At 46.5% G+C, this 27,094-nt stretch overlaps 2 protein-coding genes across 23 annotated transcripts in view; one reads left to right on the forward strand and one right to left on the reverse strand.

The window, feature by feature from the left end:
- Positions 1–13,553, reverse strand: part of LOC119706209 — a 346,096-nt gene extending 332,543 nt beyond the window's left edge. For 20 of the 22 annotated variants that reach the window (XR_005258439.1, XR_005258441.1, XR_005258438.1 and 17 more), the window contains exons 1-4: positions 13,363–13,553; positions 9,573–9,732; positions 7,838–7,929; positions 6,597–6,829 (exon numbers count right to left, since the gene is read on the reverse strand). Coding sequence is in view for 2 of the 22 variants with exons in the window: in XM_038149515.1 (XP_038005443.1) it covers positions 6,597–6,829; positions 7,838–7,929; positions 9,573–9,732; positions 13,363–13,378 (501 nt within the window). In the remaining 20 variants the exon portion in view is untranslated. The remainder of the gene's footprint in view (positions 1–6,596; positions 6,830–7,837; positions 7,930–9,572; positions 9,733–13,362) is intronic. The other 2 variants (XM_038149514.1, XR_005258447.1) reach the window with 2 other exon arrangements.
- A 2,292-nt stretch (positions 13,554–15,845) lies between these two features.
- Positions 15,846–23,575, forward strand: LOC119706257 (2-epi-5-epi-valiolone synthase-like). Its single transcript, XM_038149620.1, has 5 exons — positions 15,846–16,077; positions 18,373–19,006; positions 20,389–20,622; positions 21,279–21,531; positions 22,205–23,575. Exons 1-5 carry the CDS (start codon positions 15,905–15,907, stop codon positions 22,342–22,344), a joined length of 1,434 nt encoding a protein of 477 aa, XP_038005548.1. The 5' UTR covers positions 15,846–15,904; the 3' UTR covers positions 22,345–23,575.
- Positions 23,576–27,094: the final 3,519 nt, after the last annotated feature.

Genomic DNA, 27,094 nt, shown 5'->3' on the forward strand with positions numbered 1-27,094 from the left:
AATTGAAGAGTGGCAATTATATCAGTCTGGGGGGAAAAAGAAGCATAAGGCAGATCTGGGAATTGCAAACTAGTGTGTCCCACTTCAGTAGCAGGAAAAAGGTTGAAATCCCAATTAATATAGAATTATAAAGCACATGAAAGAACAGGTCATGATAGAGATAAAGCAGCACAGGCCCTGTGAAGGAAAATGATGTTTCTTTAATCTAAAAAAATGCTTTGGATGGCTCAGCAACAGAGAGGATAAAAGAGAACTGGCTGCTATCATCTAATTGGATTTTCAGAAATGTGGCACACCTTCCCTCCAAGCAGGCTGCTGATGATAATGTATAAAAGTGTTGATGGATGACCAGATGGGAGCCTTTGCAGCCTTCTCCTGTGGCAGTTAATGCACTCGCTGCCCAAGAGGCTGCTATGGAATATTTCAGATTCCATCTGGGACTATTTAACTGCATCTGTGTGCGTCGCAGTGAAACAACAGCTCATCCACCTATCTCGGCGAGCAGAAATGCTTTCAAGTCTTTGCATTTCAAGGGAAAAAAGAAACAGTTCTGTTTTCCAGATCTCACTGTCTCTACCACGACTTTTAACAGTGTTTCTTGCGTCCAGATTTCCCTTTTGTGTTTAGAGACATTGTGCACTACGAGTGATGAGCCATCCCTTGGGATGTACCAGCAAAAGCATCAACAAAGGCAACAGAATGTGAAAAACTGGTTTGGTTTTGGGAGTAAGTAAGGTTAATGGCTCCCAAAGAGAGATTTCAGGAGCCTTTCTGAGGCAGGAGTGTGTGGCTCAGACAAGGAAATCAAGGAAAGCAGATCACTGAAGCATTGAACTCCTCTGTTGTGCAAACTGGTGTCATTGTGAGCTTGTTAGTGGTGGGGGAATGAAGCTTGGATAGTCACATTTAACTGGGGATGCTAGACAGCACAGAAACTCTGCTGAAAGCATTCATGGGCCCACATTTAGGACACATTACACTATAATGAAAGAAGACCTTAAGGCCAAATATATGCTGGTTTATTATAAATGTAGGAGAAACTGGGACATCTGGATTCCTGGGATTCATCTTTGCATTTCATGACCAACAAGAAAATCTTGGCCTGGCTCCCTCTTGAGCCACATTGGTGGAAAGCAGCCGGAACATTTTTGCTACTGTGGAAGGGTGTCTGAATCAGGTTACACCTCAGTCAGTCTGCCCAATGTAGGTACTTCAGGAAGGGTCAGAAGATGAAAGCTGGGTGCAGGAGCCCATCACAAAGACAGATTAGAGGTCTCATTCCTCAGGGAGAAGAGCCAAGGCCAAATTCAAGTAATTATCATGACTTATCACCACTTTCTGACTTGTAACCTTCCTGGGTGCAGGAGGTGGGGGGCAGACATTCAGAAACAGATGTGGCCATGGCTGAACATATGTTACTCCTGCTCCGTGGGATGGCTCCCTAATGAAAAAGAATCTCACTTTTATGCATTGACTTCATTAGGTCCATATGGAGTTGTGCAGCTCTCTGGATATTAGCTGGACTTCTCATTTCAGCCCTCTTTCTGTACTGCCTACCTGCTGACAGCTTATCTCTTTCTTATCTGTCTTCTGATACAGATAAACCACCTTTCAACACCACAGCATCCATCCCAGGAGGGTGCTTGGGTCGGATGTGTAACCAGTGCACACCAGGCTTGTCCTTGGGTGTGCCAGGCCATGGTTTCTAAGGCATTTCTCTTCTGCCACTTCTCTGAGTCCTGAATGGCCAACCAGAAAGGTCACTTGGGCATCCAGATACCCAGTGCCTGACACACAGAAGGAACAACCTGAGTTTGTCCTGGAACCTGCCATTGTTTGAGCTTCTTGTTTCCACAGCTTCATAATTGCTGCTGGGTTTTCCATAGTTACAGCTCCAGGGCTATAAGAAGAGTCCACAAAATTCCTTCAACCAGCCTTACCTTTAGAGCAGCCTCTAAACAGCAGGATAACAGCCACAGGGAGAGGAGAGTGCCCTGTTTCCTGGAGCCCCTTGGCTAGCAACACACAGGTCACCCAGGCAGGTGGTCACCATGGCCAGGGCACCACCCTGGAGAGTTTCCTCACTGCCAGCACCCACTGCTGAGCAAAAACAGCCAGAAAATAAAAGATCTGCTCTTACTGCAGAGCTAAGCACTGGAAAAATGGGTACAGTGGTAGAGAGGACAACTCCATGCTGTCCAGTATGGATGAGGGGATAAATGAGGGATTGACACCTTGGCCCTCCCAGCACAGACTGGGCCAGGCCCTGCCTGGGAGCTCACAGCACTCTGGAGATGCCATTGTCCTTTGCTTGGAGAGGCAGAGCCCAAATGCCTCCAACTGTGAGGAAAGCTGAGATCCAGAAGGAAATAATCTGCCTGCAAAATATCCTGCTGAAACTAATTTCCTGAGTGTTTACAGTGCAATCCCTGCTCCTTGCTACAGAGTCATCATAGATGGTAACAGATGGCAATAAGAGTTTTAATTCAGAACAAACTTGGCTAAAATTAATGCTTTTGCTTGCAGTGAGTCATTAACTTCCTTTCAGATTAAGGAAAAAAAAAAAAAAGCAACAAACCAGCTGTAACACAGCATTCCATTGAGGAGATGTACCAAAAGTGACCATGAGAAAGGGCACAGCAGCAGCACTGCTGATGGATACAGCAAAAGATCAGGGAGGGGATATCCTGAATAAAAACATGAATGAATCTTCTGCCAAAGCTCAGAGCAAACCTGATTGGAGTCCTGATCAGAGACAACACTCTCATAAGACACATACAAACTCAATCAGAAAAAAAATGACTGCCCAGTTCCTTTGATATGGATCATACAGTCAGCATATTTGTAATAAAGATGTACTCAAAACTTATTACCTTTCTTGTGCCTTGTTCTTGACCTAAATGTAATAGCAATCCATCCTTGGGGTGCACAGAATACATGAAAAAGTAGAGTTTCCTTTTAAAACACCATTAGAATATTTTACCGTGTGTGGACATACACTCTTGTTACTTCTAAATGCTATTCTATTGAGTACAGTTTATATTCACCAGCAAAGCGAAATCTCTGGGGAAGCCAGAGAGGGAATGCAATTTCTAGTAATAACAGCTCACAACAGTGAATACTATCCACTTATCCCCACAATTTCCAGCTATTTTGGACTCCTTTCTGAATTAACCTTTCATATCAAAAGGAGCAATTCTAGAGCACACTAGAGACTCCGACACAATTTCATGCATAATTTATTCACTCAGTTCAACATTAAACGCAGAGTCCTTGACTTTGTCAAGGTGGATTCTGTTGGCAGACTTCACAAGCAGCAAAACAGGAGAAATGAGATCTGCAGCTCAACCTCTTCACCTATTCTGTCTGCTAACAGGAGGGAAAAAAAGAAGAAAGCAAACCCTGACATGCTTCCACAATGCCCTGCAATCAGCAGAATTGGCTGCAAACACCGTGTTATTTTTGTGTTGCATTTTCAATTTTAAAATGGAAGGATCAAAATAATGGATGGGAATAATTTCCTGATAGTTTGCATTCACTCCAGACTCAATCGTGCATCCATTGTTCATCAAAATCCACTGGGATTTGAAGGAAGCTCTTTGTGCAGGATCAGGCTCTTGCTGGCAGCAGATCCATGGCAAGGCACATTACCCAGGCAGGGCACAACAGAGTTCAGACTTCAGGGCAGATTTGTTGGGAAATGTTTTTAAACGCTGGCTCAGGACAGGTTGAATATGTAGCTAATTCCCACCAAAGACCTGAGACTGAACCTGTAGAAAGGCTTCCCTCAGTCCACATTTCAAAATACCATGTAGAATTCCCGAGGCCCTTGGGCACAGAGGGTTGTGCTGTGGTCTGTGTGAGCTCTGTGCTCTGCTGGGGACCTCACCCAGTGTCTGTCCCTCATGTGTGGGGAAGGTGGAATTTTATCACCATGCCCTCGGGTATCGAGTGAACCCTACCATGTACTTGAGCTCTCTGGCCGCTGTCTGGTACTTAGCATCCCTTGACAGGTCAAAATCCCAGATGTTTTGTGCTGGCTGTGATCTGGGACAAGAGGCAGGGAAACAGGCAACCCTGCCAGTGCTGTGTGACAACACAAGGGAGCACCAAGAGGCTTCAGAGAGCCTGGCCAAGGTGCTGCCATGGACTGCTGTGCTGCCTTTGCTCTGCTCTCTGCTCACTCCCAGCCCTGCTGAGCCATGGATTTAGGTGAAAGAGCCAAAGCCACAGGGGTGACACAATGGCCCCACTGTCCGAGGTGCACTGGCACAGATGTGCTGCATCCTTATGGCAACTGCTGCAAGATCTGGCAGCTTCCTCATAAAGGGCAGAAGAAGTTGTGGGGGCAGCTCTGGACACATCCTGCAGCACCTGGATGATACCTGAGGCTGGGATGCAGCTCCTGGGTAGCCTAGTTTTACACCAGAAGGGAGAGATCATACTCCTTCTGACAGTTTGGACATGCTGAATCACAGCTTCATGCAGCAGAGAAGGAGTTCCTTGACAGCTAGTTAATCTATAGACCATATGACATTTTCCTGCTTTGAATGGGCTGGGGCAGTGAGGCAAATCTGCTTCCAGGAGTTGTATTACTGTGACAATTTGAGGAGCAGAGGATAGGCAGAAATATTGCCTTTCTGTACTTGGCTTAGAAGCAAGATTCAGCCATCACCACCAAGCAAGAAAGCTGCATCAGACACCTCCAAAGAGCAGTTGGTGGGAGACCAGCTCTGCCCTCTAGTTTCTACAAAGGGATGAGAATGACACCTGGGGCTGCAGACTCTGTAGGCAGCAAGGACAATCCTTGCCAGAATCCAGCTCTTCCTAACCTCACTGTGCTCCTCAACAAACATTGGCCAGCTCTGCTCTAGACCAGCCTCCCCGCAGACCATGAGGGACTGAAATGTTCTCCACCTCCTCTGTGAAGCTGAGCTGTGAGAGCCGTGCTGTGCCATCCCTCACCCATCTCCTGCCTGTATCCTCCTGCCTTTCAGCTGTCCACGAGGCAGCAAAGGAAGCCTGCTCAGTCTCCAGCCTACACTGGTCATCTGGGAGGGAAAAGGCAGCATGCTGTCCGCAGGCTGAGCCTCTTCCACATACCCAGGCATCCCCTGCAGCTGCCAAACTCCAGCCGGGCAAACCTCAAGAAACCCAAAATGCAAATGCACCAGAAAGACCACCAAATTCATTGCTTCAGCATTTACAGTCTCTGTGAATTAAACCTGCAGGACAATCCTGATTGTCCTGATACTGATGACAAAACGCCTGCCACACTGAATAGCAAAAGTTCAGAGCCCAGTGCTGAAATCCTGCACAGAAAGGTGTCCCCATGCTGGGAGCTCTCCTGCCAAACACGAGCATCTCTGTTCCCAACAGCTCCAAGAGGTATTTGAAGTTCTGAGCACCTGCAGAACTGGGGTCAGGATGTGCCTTCATGTTGCAATTGGAGGATATAAAATCAATTGCAACATTCTGTTTTAAGGATTTAATTTTCATGTCTTTGCTCCCTTCTTTAATCTCTACACAGCATGTACTCTGCCTGCCTCTAGATATTTTAATTCAGTCACAGTAAGTCAGTTGCACAGAATGGGCACTAGAGAGCAACAGCAATTCAATTAATTTCACACTCACTGCAGGGAGCTGGGATTTTAAATGCTGCACATTGCAGGTGATCTGTAACATTTCGTTTTTTCGTATACTTGCAAAGCTCTTTGTTTCTTTCTTATCAAACTTGGAGGTCATGAAAACCAGAGGTCAGAAAGCTCCTGGCCATTTCATTTGAAAAATAAATATGGTGCCTGCTAATGCAAATAAAGTTACAATCAAGCTCACACTGACACATCCTGATTGAAAATTAAATCAGATCAAATTGATTTGTATTAATAATGGAAAGGCTTTTTAATGAAGCTGGTATGGGCACCACCAGTCTCATGCTGGACCCACAGCAGTGTCCTGGAGATCCATAAACTGGAATTAGATGTGAGCTGCCAGCAATCATAAGATTTCTCTGTCTTGGGACAAAGTCACCAGTCAGAATGAAACCAGTACAGCTACGGCATTATTTGTCTGGGGCTAATCACATTGCCCTGGAAGTGAGAAAGTGGGGTCTGACTTTTCTAAGAGTTTGCTGTGGGGAAAAATATTGAGAGGTTGAGGAGAATTAGAAATTTCACTGGGAGTTTCCCAGCTCTTGTGAACATTGGGAAACCTGCTGAACCAATTCAAAAGTTGGCTCAGCAGGGTAAAGATCCATTCTTCCTGTTTGTTACATTTGGAATTAGGGACCCGAAACAAAGCCAACCCTTGTTGAGTTAAACCTCCATTGAAGCCTACCAACCTACATTGAGAGCCTGTGATTCCTCTGATCAAAAAGCTGCAGGATTTTAGTTAAAAGGGAGGAAAACTGTCTTGTGTGACAGAGCTGCCCCATCATACATTGGAAATAAGAAATAACCTCAGTGCAAGAGTGTGTTCACACATTTGCAAGCAAACCAGAGCCACCACCCAGCATCGTGTGGGCAGGGAATAAGACCTGAAATTCTTTAATGTGCTCTTCACAAGAACTCCCAATCTCCCCTTCCAGCTGATTTTACCTCCAAGGTGTCTGCCACTGGTCCCACTCGCAGGCTTATCTTTTTGCCATCTGAGGAATAATCAAATGCCTCCTGGCTGTTCATTCCGAGATACGGCTCTTCTGCACAGGCAAAGATTTTGCCATTGTCTGGCAATTCCTCTGCAATAGCAAGGATACTGTAACCTTTAAGCTTGCCAATTAATAAAATCTTCCTGGCTCTGGTCATATGGACAAACATCCTAAAAATTTGGCCTGTGGAAAGACAAGAATGAAAATTTGAAAATAAAACCATGAGAAGGACTGTACTTTGTTCACAGTGAAAATTAGATGTGCCTTTTAAGTGATCATTAAAAAAAACCCTAATCTTAAAACACTCTCAAATAAGGGTTTAACCACAGAATCTGACAAAATTTCATCTAAAAATGCAGCTAAAAGACAACAGAATAAAAGGACTGATTTTAAATGTAGAACTTTTATCATCAATGCTGCTATTGTTCAAGTGCTTGTTAAATAGTGCTTGAAATATTGCATATTTTAACATTCCCCCCATACGAAAATGGCTTTGAGATGGCTCCATATTCTTTCTGGAATCCAACATTAAAAAAAAAAAATCACTACATTACCTTGCATTTGCTCTTAGAGTCATTATCCCTAGACAGCACCATCATTTAAGAAATTTATCATCAGTGGTGTCCTTCGAACAATGTATTAGTGTAATAGATTATAAGAGTACTTCACTGGGATGATATATTACTCCAAAGATGAGAACATCTGGGAAGAATGAATCTGGGAATAGATTTAGTGTAATGGGCTTTATAAGAGGATACAAGCCTGGGTATTTCTATTTGTAAAGGTGCAGTGCTTGGCCACAGCCACCTCCACCACAAAAAGCATATAAACCCCTATCAGACATCCCAAACCCAAATGAGGAGCTTTTTCCATCCCTTTCCCTTCCAGGAAGGGTGGTGATCTCTGCTGTTCACTAAGGGTTGGGGCTGGTGCTGGGGATTAAAACACTCATGTGTGGGCACGTGTGAGCAAATACAGGGGCATGGAAGAGGAAAACTCATGCCAGAGGAAGATCAAAGCCCACAGGAAGCTCATATCTTTCTTTATAAGTAATTTCCCACATTTTCTGAGCATTTCCATGGCATTCATCCTCCCCTTACTCAAGACAAAGTAAAGGATGATAGCTTCAACTCCAGTGACAGCCTTTACACCAATCTGGTGCATTTTTACCCTCTTGGCTGAACAACTTGCCATTCAAAGAGCCAGAGGCACGTGTTTCCTGAAGTCTGACACTGCTTTCAACTCCTTCAGCATCTCCTGGGATGAGCTCAGGTGAAGTTTTTCTGGAGAAAAAAAAAAAAAAAAAAAAAAAAAGACATTTCAGTATTATGATAACAACCAAAATCTGAGCATCCAGCATAAAAAGCAACAACCAAGAGGGAACTCCTTGAAAAGCTCCATCTGTGCATGACCATAAAAAATTAGCCCACAAGTATCCTAAATTCCAGTCCTGAGAGAACCCAGTTTGGCAATAAGCACATCTCAGTGCTGGCAGCCACCCCAGCCACAGGGGCTTGGGAAGGAGGGAACATGGGACTGAAGGAAAGGATTCCCCACTGCTCAACCCCAAACCTTTCCCATTTTCAGCTGGTCCCAGACAGATCTCTGTCTATCTGCTGCTTTGGAGTGGATTACTACAGTTACCCTGGCCAGGTTTTGTCCAGTTCTAAATTATTAGTTTTGTTCCAGCCAAAAATAAGGTTTCTTTGCAGAATAGAGGGAAAGATATAAAATCTAAATTTTTCTTACAAGGTAGGAAAAAAAAATGTTTTTCCTCACAAAGTGCTCAGAAAAGCAGGGTGCCTCCAGATGCTATTTCACAGAAGTCAGGCCTGTGACAATGTCTCTGGATGAAGTGAGATGTTACCTATTACATAGGGAAGGCAATAGAGGACTGGAGGAAGTCCATAGCCTCCAGACAGGTTAGATTACCCTGTGTGAAGAAAGTAACCACCAGAAATGGATGGTGATCATTCTTTGGGCCAGAATTTAGAGCCATTTCAGTGGGTTTTTTTCCTCCAGCTCCCCCCCCCACACTCCTCAGTAAAATGAGAAAGAATTCATAACCCGTGTCAGCCACAGTCAAATAATCCAAGACTTAAAGAGTAGAACATTTCATATAACCTCTTTTCTGCCCCTCACAAATGCTTTAACAACTTTAATAAGATAATGTATAGCTATTATCCTACAGCAAGTGTAAGTCAAACAACTATCAGCTATTATTTCAGCAACAGAGAGAACGCTCAGCGTTCCCATAATCCACAGCCTGGAACAGTTTACACATTGTCAATTTTAGACAGAACTGGCTTTTTCCACATATCAAAATGTACACTGATAAATGGGAATTGTTTAGCAGACCCCACATGGCTGGGTAATATACTGTAGCTCAAGAAAGAATAATGAGGGTATCAGTTGGACTTCTGAATTAATGATACCTTAAATTAGTTTAATTAATTAGTTTAGTTACCAGAGTAATTTAGTTAGCAGATTAATTAATGTTTGTTGAGTGCTTGGAGATAAAAGCCACATCTAAAGGCTGTTATTAGAGGGTGGATCCAGAGGTGCAGGTTTTCTTCACTCCTAATTTATCCCAGCTGGATCCAGGGGCTCACTCTTCGAGCCTTCCAGCAAGCACAGTGTGGAGGTTGGTGCTCCCCAGGAACTGCTGCAGCTCAGACACTGCCACAGTCAACAATCAGCTGGGAGAATATCTCCAAAAATTTACGCTTAAAGCTTTTTGTTCTCCCCTCCTTTCCTGCAGGCTGTGGGCTCACACACACATCCATGCACACTTTGCTGCATGTTTGGGTGCACTTAAATCTCATTCCACTTCCCTCACATTTCTGGCGTGTTCTGGACAGAAAATCTAACAAGATATCCATCCCATCACAGACAAAAGCACCAGGTTACAGAGGAGAATCTGTACCTCTTGGAAGCTGCCATTGCATCCAGGTAAGGGTCTAGTCCAAGAGCAACATCAAGAGCTTTTTGTAAGTAATTCCTGAGCTGTTCAGGAACACGAGAGTCATTGAGGGCTATTTCTTTGGCTTTGAGAAGGTTCTCAGCAATGTGCCCAGCTGGAGTTTCTGAAATGGAAATTAAAAGGAAGAATAATGATTTTGTAACTGCTCAATCAGTGGAAGTGGAGTTTAAAGTACATAAGCACAGGTGTGCTTTTTTTTTTTAATACAAAATACAGGGTTTTGAAGGGCTATGAGAACAACCACAAAAACCTTTTCAAATTGAAAACATCTTATACTTCTAAGATTTTTGCTGCATGCATTCTCCCTTTTCCCCCTCAGAGCTGATCAAGAATAAGAATGTTTTAAACACATTAATTTTGCTTTTAAAGCTCCGAGACAAACATCAAACACCAAACAACTGCATATAAACCCTGCTCCTCCAGGTCTGATTTTCCTTGGAGGAAACAAAATGCTTCCAAAACTGCTCTTGCCAAACCAGGCAGGAGATGCAGGCAGTGGGTGAAGCTTTGTAAAAAGGAAGATCTGTGTGTCAGTGGGATGCACAAGTGTCCCCAAGCTGTGTTTCTGCCAGGGAGGCTGCTGTGCACCACACAACGTGTCAGCTGTGTGTTCAAAGGCTGTGGAAACGTCTCCAAGATCCAGATCACCTTGCTCTGGGAGCCAAAGCAATGCTGCCCGTGGCACTGAACCTGCCCTGAGACCACAGAAAACCTTTATGGCAGCAATCCACCATGGATCACAGCAAGCTGTGGCCCCAGAGGGCGAGGCAAGGTTCAGAGGAACTCCCCCACTCCCCAAGTGTGAGGGCACGTGCTGGGTTATGAAAGCACCTGTGAGACACAGGCCAAGAGGCTGGGGTGGAGCAGATGGCCCCTGGCAGGGTTTTATTGCCTGTGATAGAAAAGCTGCAGAGAACGACATGGAGTGAGTGAAAACAGACATCTCTTTTACTTCTGTGGCTTTCCAGTACCTGAAGGAAGCCTACAAGGATGAAGGCATAGAAGGCATGTAGTGGCAGGACAAGGGGGAATGGCTTCAGACAGAAAGAGGATAGTTTTAGATTAGCTATTAGGAAGAAATTTTACTCTGAGAGGGTGATGAGACCCTGGCACAGGGTGCCCAGAGAAGCTGTGGCTGCCCCTGGATCCCTGGCAGTGCCCAAGGCCAGGCTGGACAGGGCTTGGAGCAACCTGGGATAGGGGAAGGTGTCCCTGCCCATGGCAGGGGGATGGAATGTGATGGGCTTTAACCTCTTTTCAGAACAGCCCATTCAGTGATCCTGTGATACAACGCCATGACTTATATCTCATCCCAATCTCTAACCATCAGGGGAATCTTTTATCTCTTCCAGCAGTTTTATAAATAATTGCACTTCAGGAATAACCACCCCTTTCCCAAACCATGCTGGTTTGCTGACCTCAGCCCAGCTACACTTCCAGTGCAGAGGACACATCCTCTTCTTGCAGCATTTCACCATTACCTGAGGGAGCATCCCCAGGCTCCCACTGCTCAGCTGGAGACTGCTGGAGGTTGGGATCTGCTCATCCTCCCTGCCAAGCTCTCCGAGGCTTTTTTGCTAATTTAGGGGTAAAAACATGTTTATAATCCATGTCGGCTTTCAGTAATCATCATGTTCTGCTTCTGGATAAGTAACAGACAGGGATTGCCTGCCACACAAAGGGGAGGAAACAGGACTGAGCTGCAGCTGTTTTGTAAGCTGTGTTATAACACCAAACGTGAGAGCCAAGAGGTGCTGCGGGGAGAGGGCACAGGCAGGGCATGCCAGGAGCAGCACTCCATCCAAGCTTACACAACCTTTGCAGGGAGTGCTGCATTTTTTGCAGCTTGATGATGCTTTGGGCCAACAGCAGAGGTCAGAATTGCCCTCATTTATGCAAGCACCAGGCAAGTCAGAGCAGAGCTCAGGGCTGGCTGCCTGGCCCAAGCCTCTGAGCACTAAGGTGAGCTAAACTTTATGTAACTACTTTTTTTTTTTTTTTTAAGGTTATTCCAGGAAAAAGTGCTTCATTTCACAACCCCAGTAAAACTGCTGGACTATATTAAGCACTAAATTAGATTTCCTGATTGTGTCCCAGTGGATCTATGTATGCACAGAAATCTCTTTCCATTTGCCATCTAGTTGTGCACTATCATCAATGGGAGAAAAGAAAAACAGCTCACTCAGAGGAAGAAAATGCTGAAAATAGCCCTACCATGAAAGAGAAGGAAAGGATGCTTTAAGTTTCCAGCAACTTCATAAAGAAAGATAAGGTGGCAATTCTTAGAATGGACCATTCTTGCCAGCAGAATGGTTCCCAGCATCTTCCTGGGCAGGTGCTGAGAGCACAGCCACCCTCTTTTACAGCTAAGCTGAAGAATAAATTGCAGCTTCTACTCTGTCTGAAATCAGGAACTTTTGATTCACATCAAAGTCAGGAGTCAGGATTGCAAGGCTGTACATGCAGGACATCAGTGTCCGCTGAGCAGCCAGGCAGTGCAGTGCCGTGGAGGGACCTGCTGCTCCAGAATCTCAATTAAACTCTCAGTTTGTGCTTTGTCCCCAATTTTCAGGTGGGGAAAAGAGGAGAACACTTTACTGTTTGCAGGGGGCCACCCCAAAGGAGGCACAGAGATGAAAAACAGTCTGGATTTGGCAAAAACAAAGCAAAGACACGAGACCAAAAAAACCAAATCTTTGGTTCCCATTTTAGGGCTATCCTCATGTCACCTTCCAGGCTCTAGATCTGTTTTGCACCCCCAGAAATGCCTTCCAAAAGAGCCCCCCTTCCCAGCCAGGGCAAAGCACTGAGCCTGATCCACCTGAACACTTTGCTGCCAGAATCTTTGGTGCTGTGCCAAGTGCTTTGGCAGGAGCTGCTCGGTGCTAAGCACCCAGAAATCCAGTCTGCTAAACCCATCCCCAACAGCTCCAGCCATCATATTCACCAAGGCACCTCAGGCACCGACAGCAGCTTATCCCAACCCTCACCTCTTTGCCTTAGTGTGCAAACATGTCCCAGCTTGTCGTGGCCCATGTGGGGACAGGGGTGGGTGGCCAAAACCTGAGTGGCCATCAGACATTGCAGGGGGCATGTCCCAGCAGAGCTCAGCCTGCTCAGCCTTAACCTCAGCATCCACAGTGCCAGAGCCTGCAGCAAAGCCAGCAGTGATGGCCTGGGGACAGGCAGGAGCTTAGGGATGGAGTGGGAGCATGAGGAGAAAGAGCAGGAGGGAGCAGCCAGAGAGGGGATGCTGCTGCTCATGGCATGAACCAGGGATCTAAACCCTGACTAAACTTCAGGGGAAAGCAAGGAAAATACACACTAGCTGATGCATTTTCTACAGGTTCTACTGCTGGGAAATAACTTGAAAATATGAATCTCCCCAGTGCCCCATTAGGGAGAGAAATTATTTCTAAAACAAGCATGAAAATCCATCAGAAATTAGTCACAACCAAAACTCCCTTGACATTGCAAGTGTCCACCGCCCCACCATTCCTTTCTCCTGGGATTGTCCCACTCCCTGCACTCCAGGTTCCTGCAAACCCATCTCCTGTGCTCAGCCTCTCTCCTCTCCCTGACAAACCCACCCTCTGCTCCTTGCTGCCAAGCCACAGAGCCTGCAGGTACCCCCTCCTGGGGGAAGGTGGGGACCTAGGACTAGGGCATCACACGGTGTCCCCTCCTGTCACACCACTCTCCTGGAGCTCCCTACCCCACACAGGGAGTTTACCTGAAGGGTTATGCATGTTCCTTCTTGTCCCCTGGCCTCAGAGGATGCTGTGGTGGGTTTGCTGTCTCTGCAGAGCAGGAGGTCGGTGCTTGGGCGCCCGGGGAGGGGACAGAGTCTCCTCCCTCAATCACCAGGGCAGAGCCCCAGCCCTGGGGAGAGGCTGCGTGGGGAGGATGGCTCCAGGCTGGGGCTGCACCCTCCTGACCCACCCAGAGCACAGGCAGCAGGTGAGATCCAACAGCATCTGACATGAGAAAGGCACAACAAAGGAGCCGACTCTCAGAGCCTTTGCTTTACATAAGAGTAAGTTCACATCCTGACCTTGGAAAGCTGCTGGCTCTCAAGAAAGTAATTGGCAGTTTCATAACCTTCTAGTTACATATCATAGACATGCCCCAGCTAAACCACCAGGTATGGGGCCAAAAAGGTCCCAGGACTCTGAACCCCAGATTATCTACAAGTGGTCCTTAGGCACAAGGTCACCACTGCCCTGTACAGCCGCACTCTGGAGTAACCCCTGCTCTGGGGGGCAGCTCTCTGCTGGAGCTGCTACCAGTTGATCTGCACCCCAAGAAAGGGTCCCAGGAAGGGACTGCCTGAGGCAAGTATCAGCAGCAAGCAGTGGGAACATCCCAGGTATCCAAAAGCCTGAGGTGGCCTGCAGCAGGTTTGGGCAGAAAGGGCTGGTGAGGAATTAAAGCAAAGTCCTTAAAGTGTGATGGAGCTGAGGTGGGCTGGCCATCTCCTCCTCATCCAGATGAAACACAAACTGAAGGCAGTGAGGAAATATGGATTACCCCATAACCAGAACAGCATCTGTCACCTCTGGGATGTATCACCCCGGGCTCATTCACTCAAGGACAGACTCAATGTACCTACAAAGTGTGCAGAGACACCCCAGAGCAGGGGAGGTAAGCAGGCTGAGGGAGCTCACACAGGGCTCTTGGCAGCCCCTCTGCGGGATGGAAGGTACAGAGACACGGCAGTCATTGGTGCTGGCAAGCAAGGGGCTGTGGAAAGTTAATTTGTCATCTTCTCAAATGTAACAGAAGATATTTCAGTGTCCTCAGAATAGAATAGGGAAGTATAAATAGAAAATAATTAAATGCACGCGATGAAAGAGTAAAAGAAAAGCAAATAAAAGAAGTCTCAATGCTGACTGCATTGTTATTAATTAAAAAAATAAACAAGATTTAAAAAACAAACCTCTTGGCATACCTAAGATTGTTCTATTTTATGATTTAGTAAACAACAAACTGCATTAGAATTGCAGTTCCCGCAGAAAGCAATAAAAATTGTGTTTAGATTGGGACTTAAAATTCCAGAAAAGTATTTGGTAAACAGGCTACAAGCTTTAGTGTGCCATCTAAAGGGCACTAGCTTTAAGGTGACTTTGGGAAAGTTGTTTCACTTCTGAGACTCTATTTTCTTCTTCTACAAAATGGGGTTAACAGCCTGTCCTCTTTAAAAAGCACTTTGCCATCTGGAGATGAAGCCAGCAGTGAGGACTGGAGTCAGGAGTTAGGCACTTTTTGGAGCAGGGCTACATGGCTTTGGAGATTTTTCTTGCAACTTTTTCTCAATATTAATTTTGAGACAGATGAAGGTTCCAAAGTGAAATTGGCTGCAATTAAGCCTTCACAGCAATAACACAGCGGGTTCTTTAGGACCCATTTTTTCCTGCCTCTGCTTTTACATCTGATTTTGGTTTTCTTGATCTTTGTTTCTGAACAAGGACAGCTTTCAGAAACATGGCTGAGAAGGTGGCAAAGACAGGTTTGTGCCTTCAGGCACTGCTGGTGAAATCAAAGGAAGGTCTTCCTGTGCTCAGCACACAGAGCTGTATGCCAAGGGAATACTTTGTGTGGCAACCTGAGCCTGGGGCCTTCCAAAAGCCCCAGCTGGAAGATCACATGGAAAAGTGAATTGTGCATCCCCCAGTCACGTGGGGATCAAAACCCAGCTCATGCCCCGAACAGCCCTTCAGGAGATAAATGCTCTCTGATAATTTTTTTAAACCCACCATAAAAGCAAGAATATCTATTATATATATATAGTTTTGTTCCTCAATTCAAGAAAATCCCAGGAATGTGAACTCAAAAGAGGTTTAACCAGCTGGTATTGATCCCCATGCTTCTGCTCCCATAAGAGCAGCATAGAGCTGCAGCCAGATCAGAGGCTCTGCTCAGCAAAGGAGGTTCCTGAGTGATGTGAAGAATCACACAAACTGCCTTTCATAACTTTAAATTTGCTGTAGGGCATCATGTTGGAAGTTAATGTATGCACTTCTATTGTACATCTTAAGAATTATAAAACCAGCTGATTACACAACTCCATCCTGGCAGTCGCACGTGTCTTCAAACACTCCTGCCACCCCTAACGTGCATCCCAGATTAGGTAATCTCAGTTTTGTAATTAGTCTCTCACATGGAGACGAGACCTCCCCTCCCGGTGCCTGGTCACCCTGCAGCCTTTAAAAAGCACCTCAAAGGCACCCAGTGATGGGAGATCTCTGGGTAGGGAGATTTCCCCTTCTGGAAGCATGCTGGTGACAGAAGAGGCGCGTGCTGCAGCAGTCCCAGGAGCCACCATGGCCCAGGAGCCCCGGCAGACGGATTTCCAGCTGGTGCGAGTCAAGAGCACGTGGTGCCGCGTCAAGAAAGGAGAAGCCCTTTCCAAGGACGAGGACGAGGTCACTCTCTCTGAGGCAACAATGTGAGTATAAGAAGGAGCCTGTGCTGCTCTGGCCAGCCAAACTGGGGGGTCTTGGTGGGATGGAAAAACCATTTTGGGTGCCATGGCGGCTTCAACCCGCAATGACAGAATTACAGAATAGTTCAGGCTGGAAGGGATCTTTGAAGGTCATCTAATCCAAGCCCCTAAGGTGGGCAGGCACACCTTCCACTAGACCAGGGTGCTCCAAGCCCCATCCGGCCTGACCTAATGTACAAACCTGGGAACATGTCTTGGGAACATGGGCAGTATGGCAGCACAGGCGGTTGCAGTGCTCCTTGACACAGCTCAGAGTTACAGAGGGAATTTTATCAACAGCCTCCATTTTTGTAGACAGGAATTTTCTTTGAACTTCTGAAAAGCTTACGCAGGGACATCTGTGTGCTGCACTTGGGCTCATTTTCTCCAGTTCTGTGAAAATTCAATCTGTGCGTGCGCAAAATCTCACACCGAGGCATGGGAGACAGATGGGTTTATAGAGGTGGTTGCAGACAAATGAAATGGGTAGGTGGGAAAAATAAACTGTCACTGACAGGAGCAAAACCCTTAACACATCCCTCAAACTGCAGAAGTCACCTAATGCTGCTTCAGATAGAGCAAAGACAAAACTTTCCCCCAGGGATACACACAGCTCTTTGCTGATAGTACATCTCTCCAGTTAATTATCTTTTAATTACAGCATGCTCCTTTTCACAAGCACATGGAGCTCCATTCATGATGCAGATCTTTTTTTAATGCAGTTCTCTTCTGCATGTCAGAAGTTTTCCAGCCTTTGTCATGCTCAGATGTTAATGACACAAGTCCAACCCTTTTCTCAGGTCAGAGGGACCTTCACCACCACTGGCAGTGACCCCACACTCACACGAGCATCACCCAGGCAGAGCTGCAGCAGGACTTTGGCAGACCCAAAACCAGCCTGCTGGACCTCAGTCAATAGAAGGATGAACCTAGGGCCCAAGAACATACAGAAAAATCCTCAGCTGATATATGCTCCCACAAGGTCATGCTCAGCCCCAAATTCTCCATGATCTCCATAGAGCAGAGGGGTTGCAATGGGTACTGGTTGTACCATCCAGCACCCAAAGCTGATTCCACCAAAAAATATTCCAAACCATCCTTGTCTCTTAGAAGGGTCACACACCAGATGTGAATGCACATGGAGTTGAGTACAGCTATAAGATGGTGCATTGAAATGTGCACAACAATGCTTTTTCCGATACCATATTTGAAAGGCCCAGAAAAAATTTTCTGGAAGGTGTAAATCCTCACTGGTTATCTTTAACAGCTATGAAGTTTAAGGGCTTAGAGTCTTTAAGAGTTTAAGACTTAGAGACAATTTGGTAAAGAAAGCAGAGAAGCATCTCTTTTGACCTCTAAGTGAATGTTCAGGCATGTGAAAAGAAATTGGGCATGTAGGGAAATCTGATTATCCAATGAACATCACAGAAACTCATTTTTTTACCAAAATGCTGCTCAAAAAACAGTCTCTTATAAAATATGTTTTCATGTTTCCTTCTGCGTGGTTTGTTTTGTTTGGTTTTTTTTTTCTTTTTGATTCCCAACTTGTTTTTTGCCTGGTTTGCCCATCCCACAGAAGGAAGGGGTTGTAGAGCTGTGTCTTTCATTAGTTTAGATAGATAACTAATTTTGGCTTTTATTTACCCTTGAAAAGTCTAATGTGGAATTGTTTGCCAACCCCCAAATCATTTTCTTTCCCTCTTCAGGAGCACTTCCCATTTCTATCACACCTATTTCGAGGTAGAGATCTGCTAGTTCAACTAGAGCATTGTAGAAACACAGGTCTGAATGGAGATGTGTGGCTTTGTGTAGATAGACAGGAATAAATTAACTCTTACCACCCAGATACACCATCAGAGGATGCTTCTTCCATAAATGTGGAAAATTTTGGCAACCTCTTCTCTTCCCCACTCCCTTTCTGAAAGCTGAAATGATTGGCCTTTCTCATTCTCTATGGGTTTTCAAATTCTAGCATGAAAAACATGCCCCAGCCCTTCTAGACTATATCTTTTTAATTCTATGTAGGAATTCAGACATTTAACTCTTCACTTAGACCTTGGAGAGCTTCTTCATGAATAAAATTGCTGAACCCTGATGCCCAGGGAGGTAACCCACCCTCACAGCCCCATGTTTCGGTAGTGCAGGGGCAGGAGACTCCACATTCTTTATCTCCCAGCTACATCCTTAAACTCGTTCAGACATGCAAAGGTCAAGCTAGGAATACAGTGATTTCAAACCATGTTTTCTGATCCTTGCCAGAGGTGAGTGCATCTCCGAAGGTGGGATTTCCTGGATAATTGAAGCTCCCATCTATTTCTGCTACAAAGTGGTAGAAACGTACAACATTCTGGAGCCCTCTAACACCACTCTGCTCTGGGGTCACATCACTGATCCCCAGCAAACAGAGCTGGCCACGGCCAGCAAGAGGAAACTGCGGCGCTTCATCGTCATAGACGAAGTCGTCGACAAACTTTACGGCTCCAAAGTCAGAGAATACTTCGAAGAGAACAACGTCCAGCACAAAATCCTCGCCCTGCCGACCACCGAGGAAACAAAATCCATGGACTTGGTGTTGAACATCTTGCACGAGGTGCAGAGCTTCAGCCTGGACCGGCGCACGGAGCCCATCATCGCCATCGGCGGGGGCGTGTGCCTGGACATCGTGGGCCTCGCCGCGTCGCTCTACAGGAGACGCACCCCCTACATTCGGGTCCCCACCACCCTCCTCTCCTACGTGGATGCCAGCGTGGGGGCCAAGAACGGGGTGAACTTTCTGCAGTGTAAGAACAAGCTCGGGGGCTACACGCCCCCCGTGGCGAGTTTCCTGGACAGATCCTTCCTCCAGAGCATCCCTCGGCGGCACATCTCCAATGGCCTCGGGGAAATTTTAAAGGTATGAGCTTTTGCATGTGCAGTTCTCAAAACTGAAAAGTCATACAGTGGTTTGGGTTGGAAGGGACCTTTGGAGGTCACCAAATCCAATCCTCCTGCCATGAGCAGGGATACCTTTCACGAGGTCCCGTTGCTCAAAGCCCCATCCAACGAGTTCTTGAGTGTTTCCAGGAATGGGGCATTTATCAGTCCCTGGAAAACTCATTCCAGGGTTTCATTACCCCCATTGTAAAACATTTCTTCCTCACAACTAGCCTGAATCTATCTGCTTTCAGTTTAAACCACTATCCCTGTTCTAGCACAACAGGCCCTACTAAAAAGTTTATCCTCATCTTTCTTCCCCCTTTCAAGTATTGGAAAGTAAAATGTCCAGCAGCATCCATGGCATTGTATAAACAAGTTAGAGGAATCAAGGTGGGTCATCAAGGGTGGATGAGGACATTTTCATTGAGTCTATATATATATTTTTTTTTTACAGCTGCTAAATTAGTTAAAACATCCCTTACACTCAGTGTCCAGTGCTAACCCTGCAGAGGGAACTCCAAAACTCACAGCCAGAAACAGCAAAAACTCGTAGGAGACACAGCAAAACCAGGGAAGAAAAGCCTCATCTTTCCAGTAAGGCTGCTCCATAGCACTCTGTAATGAACTCCTGGCAGAGAATCTGAGACTCATTATGCTGGGGATTAATAATCTGCAAGATCATTTGCACCTACCTCAGTGGGTATGTCGAGTGTGGTCAATCAATCTCCTGCGAGGCAAATTCTACTTCTAAAATTACCTGGAAAGTGCACAGTAAATGGCTTTATGTCTGGAGAGCTTTGGAAACTTTTGATAAAGCAGAGTTCAAGCTATTAAAGTGTATTAGAGATGAGTTCATCAACAGCAATTTTCAGTGCTTGCACAGTGAGAAATCCCCAGGATATCTGGAGGTTTCTGGCAGGCACTGTGAAACCCTCAGGTCACCATTCCCCACTGCAGGGGTGGGGCTAATGCATGAGTCAGAGAGGGAAAATATATGTACTTCTAACAAGGACATCATTTCCAAGCCTTCATATTCTCTATGCTGCAGTGTTTTCCCTCCTTCCAGTGCCCTGAGAGCAACTCCAAGGTGGTGGCCCCACCGCCCAGTCCCTGTCCTGGGGATGGCCACCATCCAGTCCCGAGTTTCCTTCCAGGCACACAAATAACCAAAGCTCATTGCAAACCACCTGCTGGGCTATGGGAGTGCATAACAAGCCCCCAGCATGGGCAGAGCTGCTCAGCAGCAGAGGAACTAGTGTGTATCGTGTTATTGCAGTCCAATCTACTGAAATACTCAAGTTTCCAACAGCACATACAAAGACCAGACAATTATCCTTAATTATCTCTTCTTTGTCCCAGATGGCCCTCATGAAACACAAAGGGCTGTTTGACCTGCTCAAGAACCATGGAAAATACCTACTGGACACCAAGTTTCAGTCCTGCAACAGCTTTGCTCACCATGGGGATGCTGCACTGCAGACTACCAGGATTGCCATTGAAACGATGCTGGAAGAGCTGGCTCCCAACCTCTGGGAGGATGACCTGGACAGACTGGTTGATTTTGGCCACCTTATTAGCCCAGAGCTGGAAATGGTGAGTGACAGACTTTATATTGCAATATCCACTTCAAAGGCAAAATTAAAAAAATTCAATAGGCTTCATGAAAACCTTGTGAAAAGGAGTTGAAATTCCAGATTTGCACATGCTAGGTCACCCAACACACTGGCCTGGTGTCAAAGGGACTCCTTCTCCTGCCCCATTTCCCCCACACATCCACCTATTTCCAATTCAGGCCTCACTCCAGTTGTTGCTTCTTACTGGGCTCTTACTGAAGCTCAAAGAAAACCAGATTGCAGTGAAGCCACTGAAAATCACCAACATGAGCTGTAACAGCACAAAGGCATGGAGGCCATAGCCCGTATTGCTGGGGAGAAACTGCCATTGAGGAATGAGGGGAGACACCTACACCCTATCCAATATTCAGAGCCCATCCCTCCATCTCATGGTGCTCTATCAGCGATTTAGATGAGAGGAGAATTAGGTCCTGGATCCCAAATGGGAGATTTTAGCTGCGATTAATCACGTGTAACACGGCTCATCCTAGCAACCCGTAAATCACAAGATGCCGACATCCAGCAACCGCAGTGACTCAAATGTCGGTTTTCAGGGACACTTTTAGCAATAAACCCCACTTGTTTCCTATTTGCCACCCCAAACCTGTTCTGCCACCCACCTTCTCTGTGCTGCAGAGGGTTCTGCCGTCGCTGATGCACGGGGAAGCCGTGAACGTCGACATGGCGTTCATGACGTACGTGGCCCACGCGCGCGGGCTGCTGGGCGCCGAGGAGAAGGAGCAGATCCTGCAGTGCATGCGGGGCCTGGAGCTGCCAGTCTGGCACAGCGGCTGCAGCTGGGCCCTCATCCAGAGAGCCCTGCGGGAGCGCCTCAAGCACAGCGGGGGACAGCTGCGGATGCCCCTGCCCACCGGCCTCGGCGTGGCAGGTACGGCCTGAGGGACCCCAGGGAGCCCCCGAGGGGGCACTTGTCAGGCAGTGACAGCCTGGGAAATGTTCTCCCAAACTGTGGTTTGCAGTTGTGCATTTGGCAGGCAGGGACAGTCTGGGAAATGTGCCCTGTGGTTTGCAGTTGTGCGTTTCTTGCACTCTTTTTCGCATCTCATTAAACCCAGAGAGGATCCCTCCTGTGTACAAGCCCCAGAACTCTGTTAAGGACTGAGGTCTAATTAATTGCATTGTGATTATTCAATTCATTTTGCAAAGGGAAATGCAGTGCTCTGGCAGAAAAACCAGCAAGGGGAAAAGAGAAAAACAACTCCTCTGCTATACTTGAAAATATTTGTTAAATATCCTTGGCAAAATGAATTTAATTTTTTACTGTGCCTAGAAATAATATTTGCAAACTAAATAGTATCTGTTTAATATCAGGGGTGAAATACTCATAAGATTTAAAAATGAAAGCTAACCAGCCCCTAACACAGAAGCAATGCATGGTACTGCCATCTCTTTCCTTTACACACCATTTCCATGAAGCTCAGTCTCCACACACAAGACAAAAGGCTCTCACAAGCTGGAGTGACTCTGCCACAGCCAGTCAGTGTGTGCAGGCAGGAAAAGCTCCTCTGGATGTCCTGTTAACTACAGCTCTTATCTTCCAGACATATTCAATGACACCAGTGAAGAGACCCTGGAAAGAGCATACAAGCTGTGGGTCAAGGACTGCAAGATGGGGCTGGAGGAAGAGCTGCAAGCCCAAGGTGATGGTCCTGCCCCAAGCCTGAGCTGTGTGCCACTGTAAGGCAGTGGCCAGAACTGAGTTCTGAACAAGATAAATCCAGAAGCACCTGTGACACTGCATACACTCCAGAGCTGCATGGAACAAGCAGAATATTGGCATCTGTTGTGACTTGCCTTTTTCAATTGCTTTGTTTGAATGGGAATCTATTATTGCTGAAGGAGGGATCGCTCACAAGTGAAACCACAGAATGCCAGTAGTGTAGTTCATAGCAAATGGTCTTCTTTCAGAGAAAGTGACCAGGATTCATGTATTTAGTTAATCCAAGCTGGTAACTGCCATGGCCTTTGCCATTGGTGTCCCACCATTGCTTGTGCTTGGACCCCTGACACAAGCAGGTGTAGCTGACTCATAAACCATGGTATGGCACCATGCAAAATTTCTACGCTATATAAAATATCTCAAGCAGGTTATCACCTTCACTGGTCATTCTTTTCTTCTTGGTGTTCTTCTTGTTTTCTCCCGTTCAAAAGAGCAAAACAAAGAAGCTCATCTGCCAGCCTTTGCACCCAGTATAAGGGAATGACACACTCTGATTAGAGGCACCATCACAAGTCACAGATCAGTAAATACTGCTGCTGGGGAGCACCTGGGGACTGTCTCCTGGCAGAATGGTAGCCCTTTGTCTTGGGACTCTCAGATACTGAGGACATGCTGGCAAGTCTCCTCTTGCTGCCCAAATGTTTGTGGTGGTTTGGGTTTGTAACCCCTGCAAGCCACCGGGGTGACAAGCAGGGCACAGTTTGCAGCACTGCTGCCTAAGAACAAAGCTGGGCTCCTGGCAACACTGCAGAACCCCCTGGTGTCCCCACATCTGCCACAGGGCTCCTCGTACCTGTCAGACCCTGGCTCCTTTCCCATCTCAGTCTTTTCTGGTTAGATAAGGCCAGCTGGGGAAAACCAAGAGAAATTGGAGGACTCCAAGCGAGTTCATCATCTTCAAGCAGCTCCAGTGTCATGTCTCAGGATCCTGGCAGACTCTGAGCAGATTATATAATGGATGCTGATGGTGGAAAATGTAAAAGTAATGCCATCCTTCTCCCTGGAGGTCCAATCAAAGGAATTGCAATCAACAAACAGCCTTTGAATTATTTACAACATTATTTGTTTTTTTTCCCCTGGTGTTTTTGTCCCACACCAGTTTGTGCTGATGTGCTGGCTTCTGTTTTGCTGAAGTAATAAAAGCTACTAAAATTGAAAAACTTTTGAACTAATGATTACATTGCTGCCCACAGTGTAGGTTCCTGGGTACTTTTGCACATGCTTAAGAGACACAGACTGGAGAAGTGTGGCATAGAGCTGACATAATAAATCCCTTTTCCTCTTGATCCTGGAGAAGAGGTGCTTAAAACTACACAGAAAGCCCTGCTCAGCCTTCTCCAGAGCAGTGCATCCCTCCAGTTTCAGGACAGGGTTTCACACAGATGGTACCAGCTTACCGAGGAGCTTTAGAGCACATCCTCAGAGCCACAACTTCTTAAAAATAAACCCATAATTCCCAGAGTTAAATGAGTTGGGGCTGAGGATACCAGTGAACTTGTCTCCTTTTTCCAGACCACCAAACACAGGCTCTTTCAGTGGGTTTCTGACAGCAGCCACTGTGTGGGAAGAGCATCACTGCTTCTCTCAGGGATCCACCAGCTTTGCTAGAACAGACAGAAACAGTGCAACAGGAGGGCAAGTGAGAGCCCATGAGTGCCTGAAGGAAGGAGTCAGAGGATGGACCAGGCTCTGCTCAGGCAGAAATTGATGCAGAGAAAGTTCCACCTGAACTTGAGGAAGAACTTCTTTGTTGTGCAGTGACTGTGCACTGGACCAGACTGTCCAGAGAGAGTGTGGAGTCTCCCTCACTGGGGGTATTCCAGAACTGTCTGGGCACAATCCTGTGCTCTGGGATGACCCTGATCAAGCAGAGAGGTTGGACCAGATGACCCACTGTGGTCTCTTCCAACCTGAAATATTCCATGACCCCAACCTTTGGGGAGCATGAGAGAGCCTCAGGGACAGCAGTCTGAGGCCCAAAGGTGCTGAGAGGCATTTAATGTTGTGCTTACAGTGATCACCTGGGCACACTCACAAATGGTCCTCCTCCTCTCCAGCAGCTGTGTGGGCCATTTTTCACACCAGATAACCTAGAAATGAATGAAGCACAGGATTATCTTCTCCCCAAGTCAGTGTCCTGCAGCACAGTGTCCTGCTCCCATCTACCTCAGTGGAGGAGACACGATTCAAACATCATCTTGAGTTGCTTATTTTAAATGTCCAGGGAGAGACTCTCAGGAGCCCAGAGGCATTTGGAACTCCATTTCCTGGGAAAGAGAAGGTGCAGCTTAGCAGGGTCGAGGTGAACTGAACTAAAAAGTGTCACAAAAGCACATTAAAAGCCCAGCATCCAGGACCAATGTGTTACTGGTGACAGTGACCTAGCTTTGGGTCACCTGCCAGCCATTCCCTCATGTTGGCTTTGCCTCTGCCTTCAGAAGCCAGTGGTTGTGTCTGTGACAACATATCCAAGGAGATGAAGCACAATTAGGACTGAAAAGTGAACACATGATTATTATTATTTTTTTACCCTCCCTTCTGCTGTGGGTGACAGAACACAATCAGCCCCTGACGTGCTTGGTTGCTTGGTAGCAGACAGGCACATTTTTAATTATATATTAAAATATGCTAAAGAACATAAAACGGCTGCGTGACTAACGTGTGTGTATCAAGAAAGGCACATGACAGCAGAAAAATTGCTTCAGTGTCTGATAAAAAAGTGCCTTTGCCAGGCTTGTCATCAAAAGATCAAGGGAAAGGGGTGGAAAGTATTATTAATAAAACAGTGATTTTTTAAAATACCCCTCATTGTTTGAGGTGCATTTTTTTTTAATGTCTAGCATGAATTTAATTCTTTTCCATTTATTCAGCATTGATTTAGTTCCTGCTTTTTCAAACAGAACTATTATATTAGACCTAAGATCTCTGCTTATTCTCTTATGATGCATTACTCCAAAGAGAAAAGCAGAAAGTCCCAGCTGGGTCCTTGCAGTGCAAGTTCTTCATGGATCTGTTTGAACAAAATTACTTTAGTGGTCAGAGAATCAGAAGTTATTTTATTATTTACAAGTGCTGAAGTAATTTCTTTTGCAACAACCTGCTCTATAAACTGCTTTTTAGCAGGGAAAAAAGAAGAGGAATATTAATAAAGTCCCAACCCAAACCAATCTATGATTCTGTGGTTCTGGAATGCATTAAAGAGTATCTAAGCAGCAATCACTCGTGCCCAGTGAACAGCAGCATTCAGTTAAAATGAGGATCAGATCAAAGGTCTTGAAGACATTGAAAGATTTTGACTAAATGTATTTGAAGTGGCTAAAGAAACAGTGCTGAACACAAGAGCAATGCCCCGTTCCTCATACAGCACCTGCTCCCCGCTGCGTGCCTGCCCGCCGGGAGCTGACTCCCCTGGTGTGAATTACACGCTGCACTCACAGAAAGCAATCTGCAAACGGCATCAGAGAATCACAGCTCGCCTTGGAGCAGGGGGGGCTCGCCGGGATGGAGCCGCCGGGATGGAGCGCAGGAATCCGCGCCCGCTGGGTCTGTGCTGGGAAGGACACAGCCCCACAAGAGTGTGCTGTTCCCCACGCTTTTAATCCAAGTGTGACTCCTGCTGCAGCCACAGGCGCACAGGAGGAAAGCCAGAGGGAGCAGGGAGCTCTGGAGAGGCGCTGCTGAGCAGCAAGAGAGCAGGCAAAGAGTTTGAGCAGGACCAGAGCCCCCAGAGCTGTGTGCTCCATGCACCAAACCCTGCTTTGAGGCAGCATCCTCAACATGGACATCAACCCCATGGTGACACTTATATATACATATTAAGAACAATTGATATTTACATACTTTGCACACAAATATTGCATATAAATATTTTTATGCCCTGGCCCTTCCTGCTGACCATAGCAGCCTCCTCATTTCCTTGCACAGCTCTTGGACAGCAGTCACACAAAGGGGTCTGTCACAGGAACCATCACCTCCCTCTATGATGCCAGAGCACAGCTCCTGTTAAGAGCATCACTCCCAGAAACTGAGCTGCAAAAGGAGCAGTTTCAAGGAAGGGTGAAGCTCAGGTCACAGGCAAAGACAACGGTGTTGCTCAGTGCTCACACATTTGCCTTGTGAGCCAGCATCCTGTCAAGCCTCATTGATTTTAATACCTCAGGAACACTTTTCCAAGCCATTCCCCTGCAATTTTAAATGTATTTCAAAGGAGCTGGAGCAACAGTGTAGGACAACTTTCAGTGCTGGGACCACCCCCAGATGTGAGAGCAAAAGGAGCAGAGCTGCTGAACCCACTGAGGCAGAGCCATCACCACCTCCCTCCTGGCATTGGGAGCTGCTGGGCTCCCAGGTCTCCTGGAAAGGAAAGCACAATGAGGTGACACGGTGGCAGTGTCCTGCTGTGCCACCACACCACACAGCCAAGCCCTTCAGCATCGTCCAGCCCAGGCACGAGGATTCCCAGTGAAACAGACCACACCAGGCACAGCTGCACTTACTCTTAAAATCCACTTTCTTACCCTGCGCTGAATTTTTCCGTCTTGTCCAACACAATTGAAAAGGCTTCTAAGCAGACCCGCCACCAACTCTTTACTGACACAGATCTAGTGCCAATATCCCCATGACGGGTGCTCTTCCTGCTCCTCCTGGGTTCTCCAACCCAGCCAAAACCTTGAGGTGCTGCCACCCACAGCAAGAAATCGACCACAAAAAA

This window comes from Motacilla alba, chromosome 12 (assembly GCF_015832195.1).
Source record: "Motacilla alba alba isolate MOTALB_02 chromosome 12, Motacilla_alba_V1.0_pri, whole genome shotgun sequence".
Classification (NCBI taxonomy): Eukaryota; Metazoa; Chordata; class Aves; order Passeriformes; family Motacillidae; genus Motacilla; species Motacilla alba.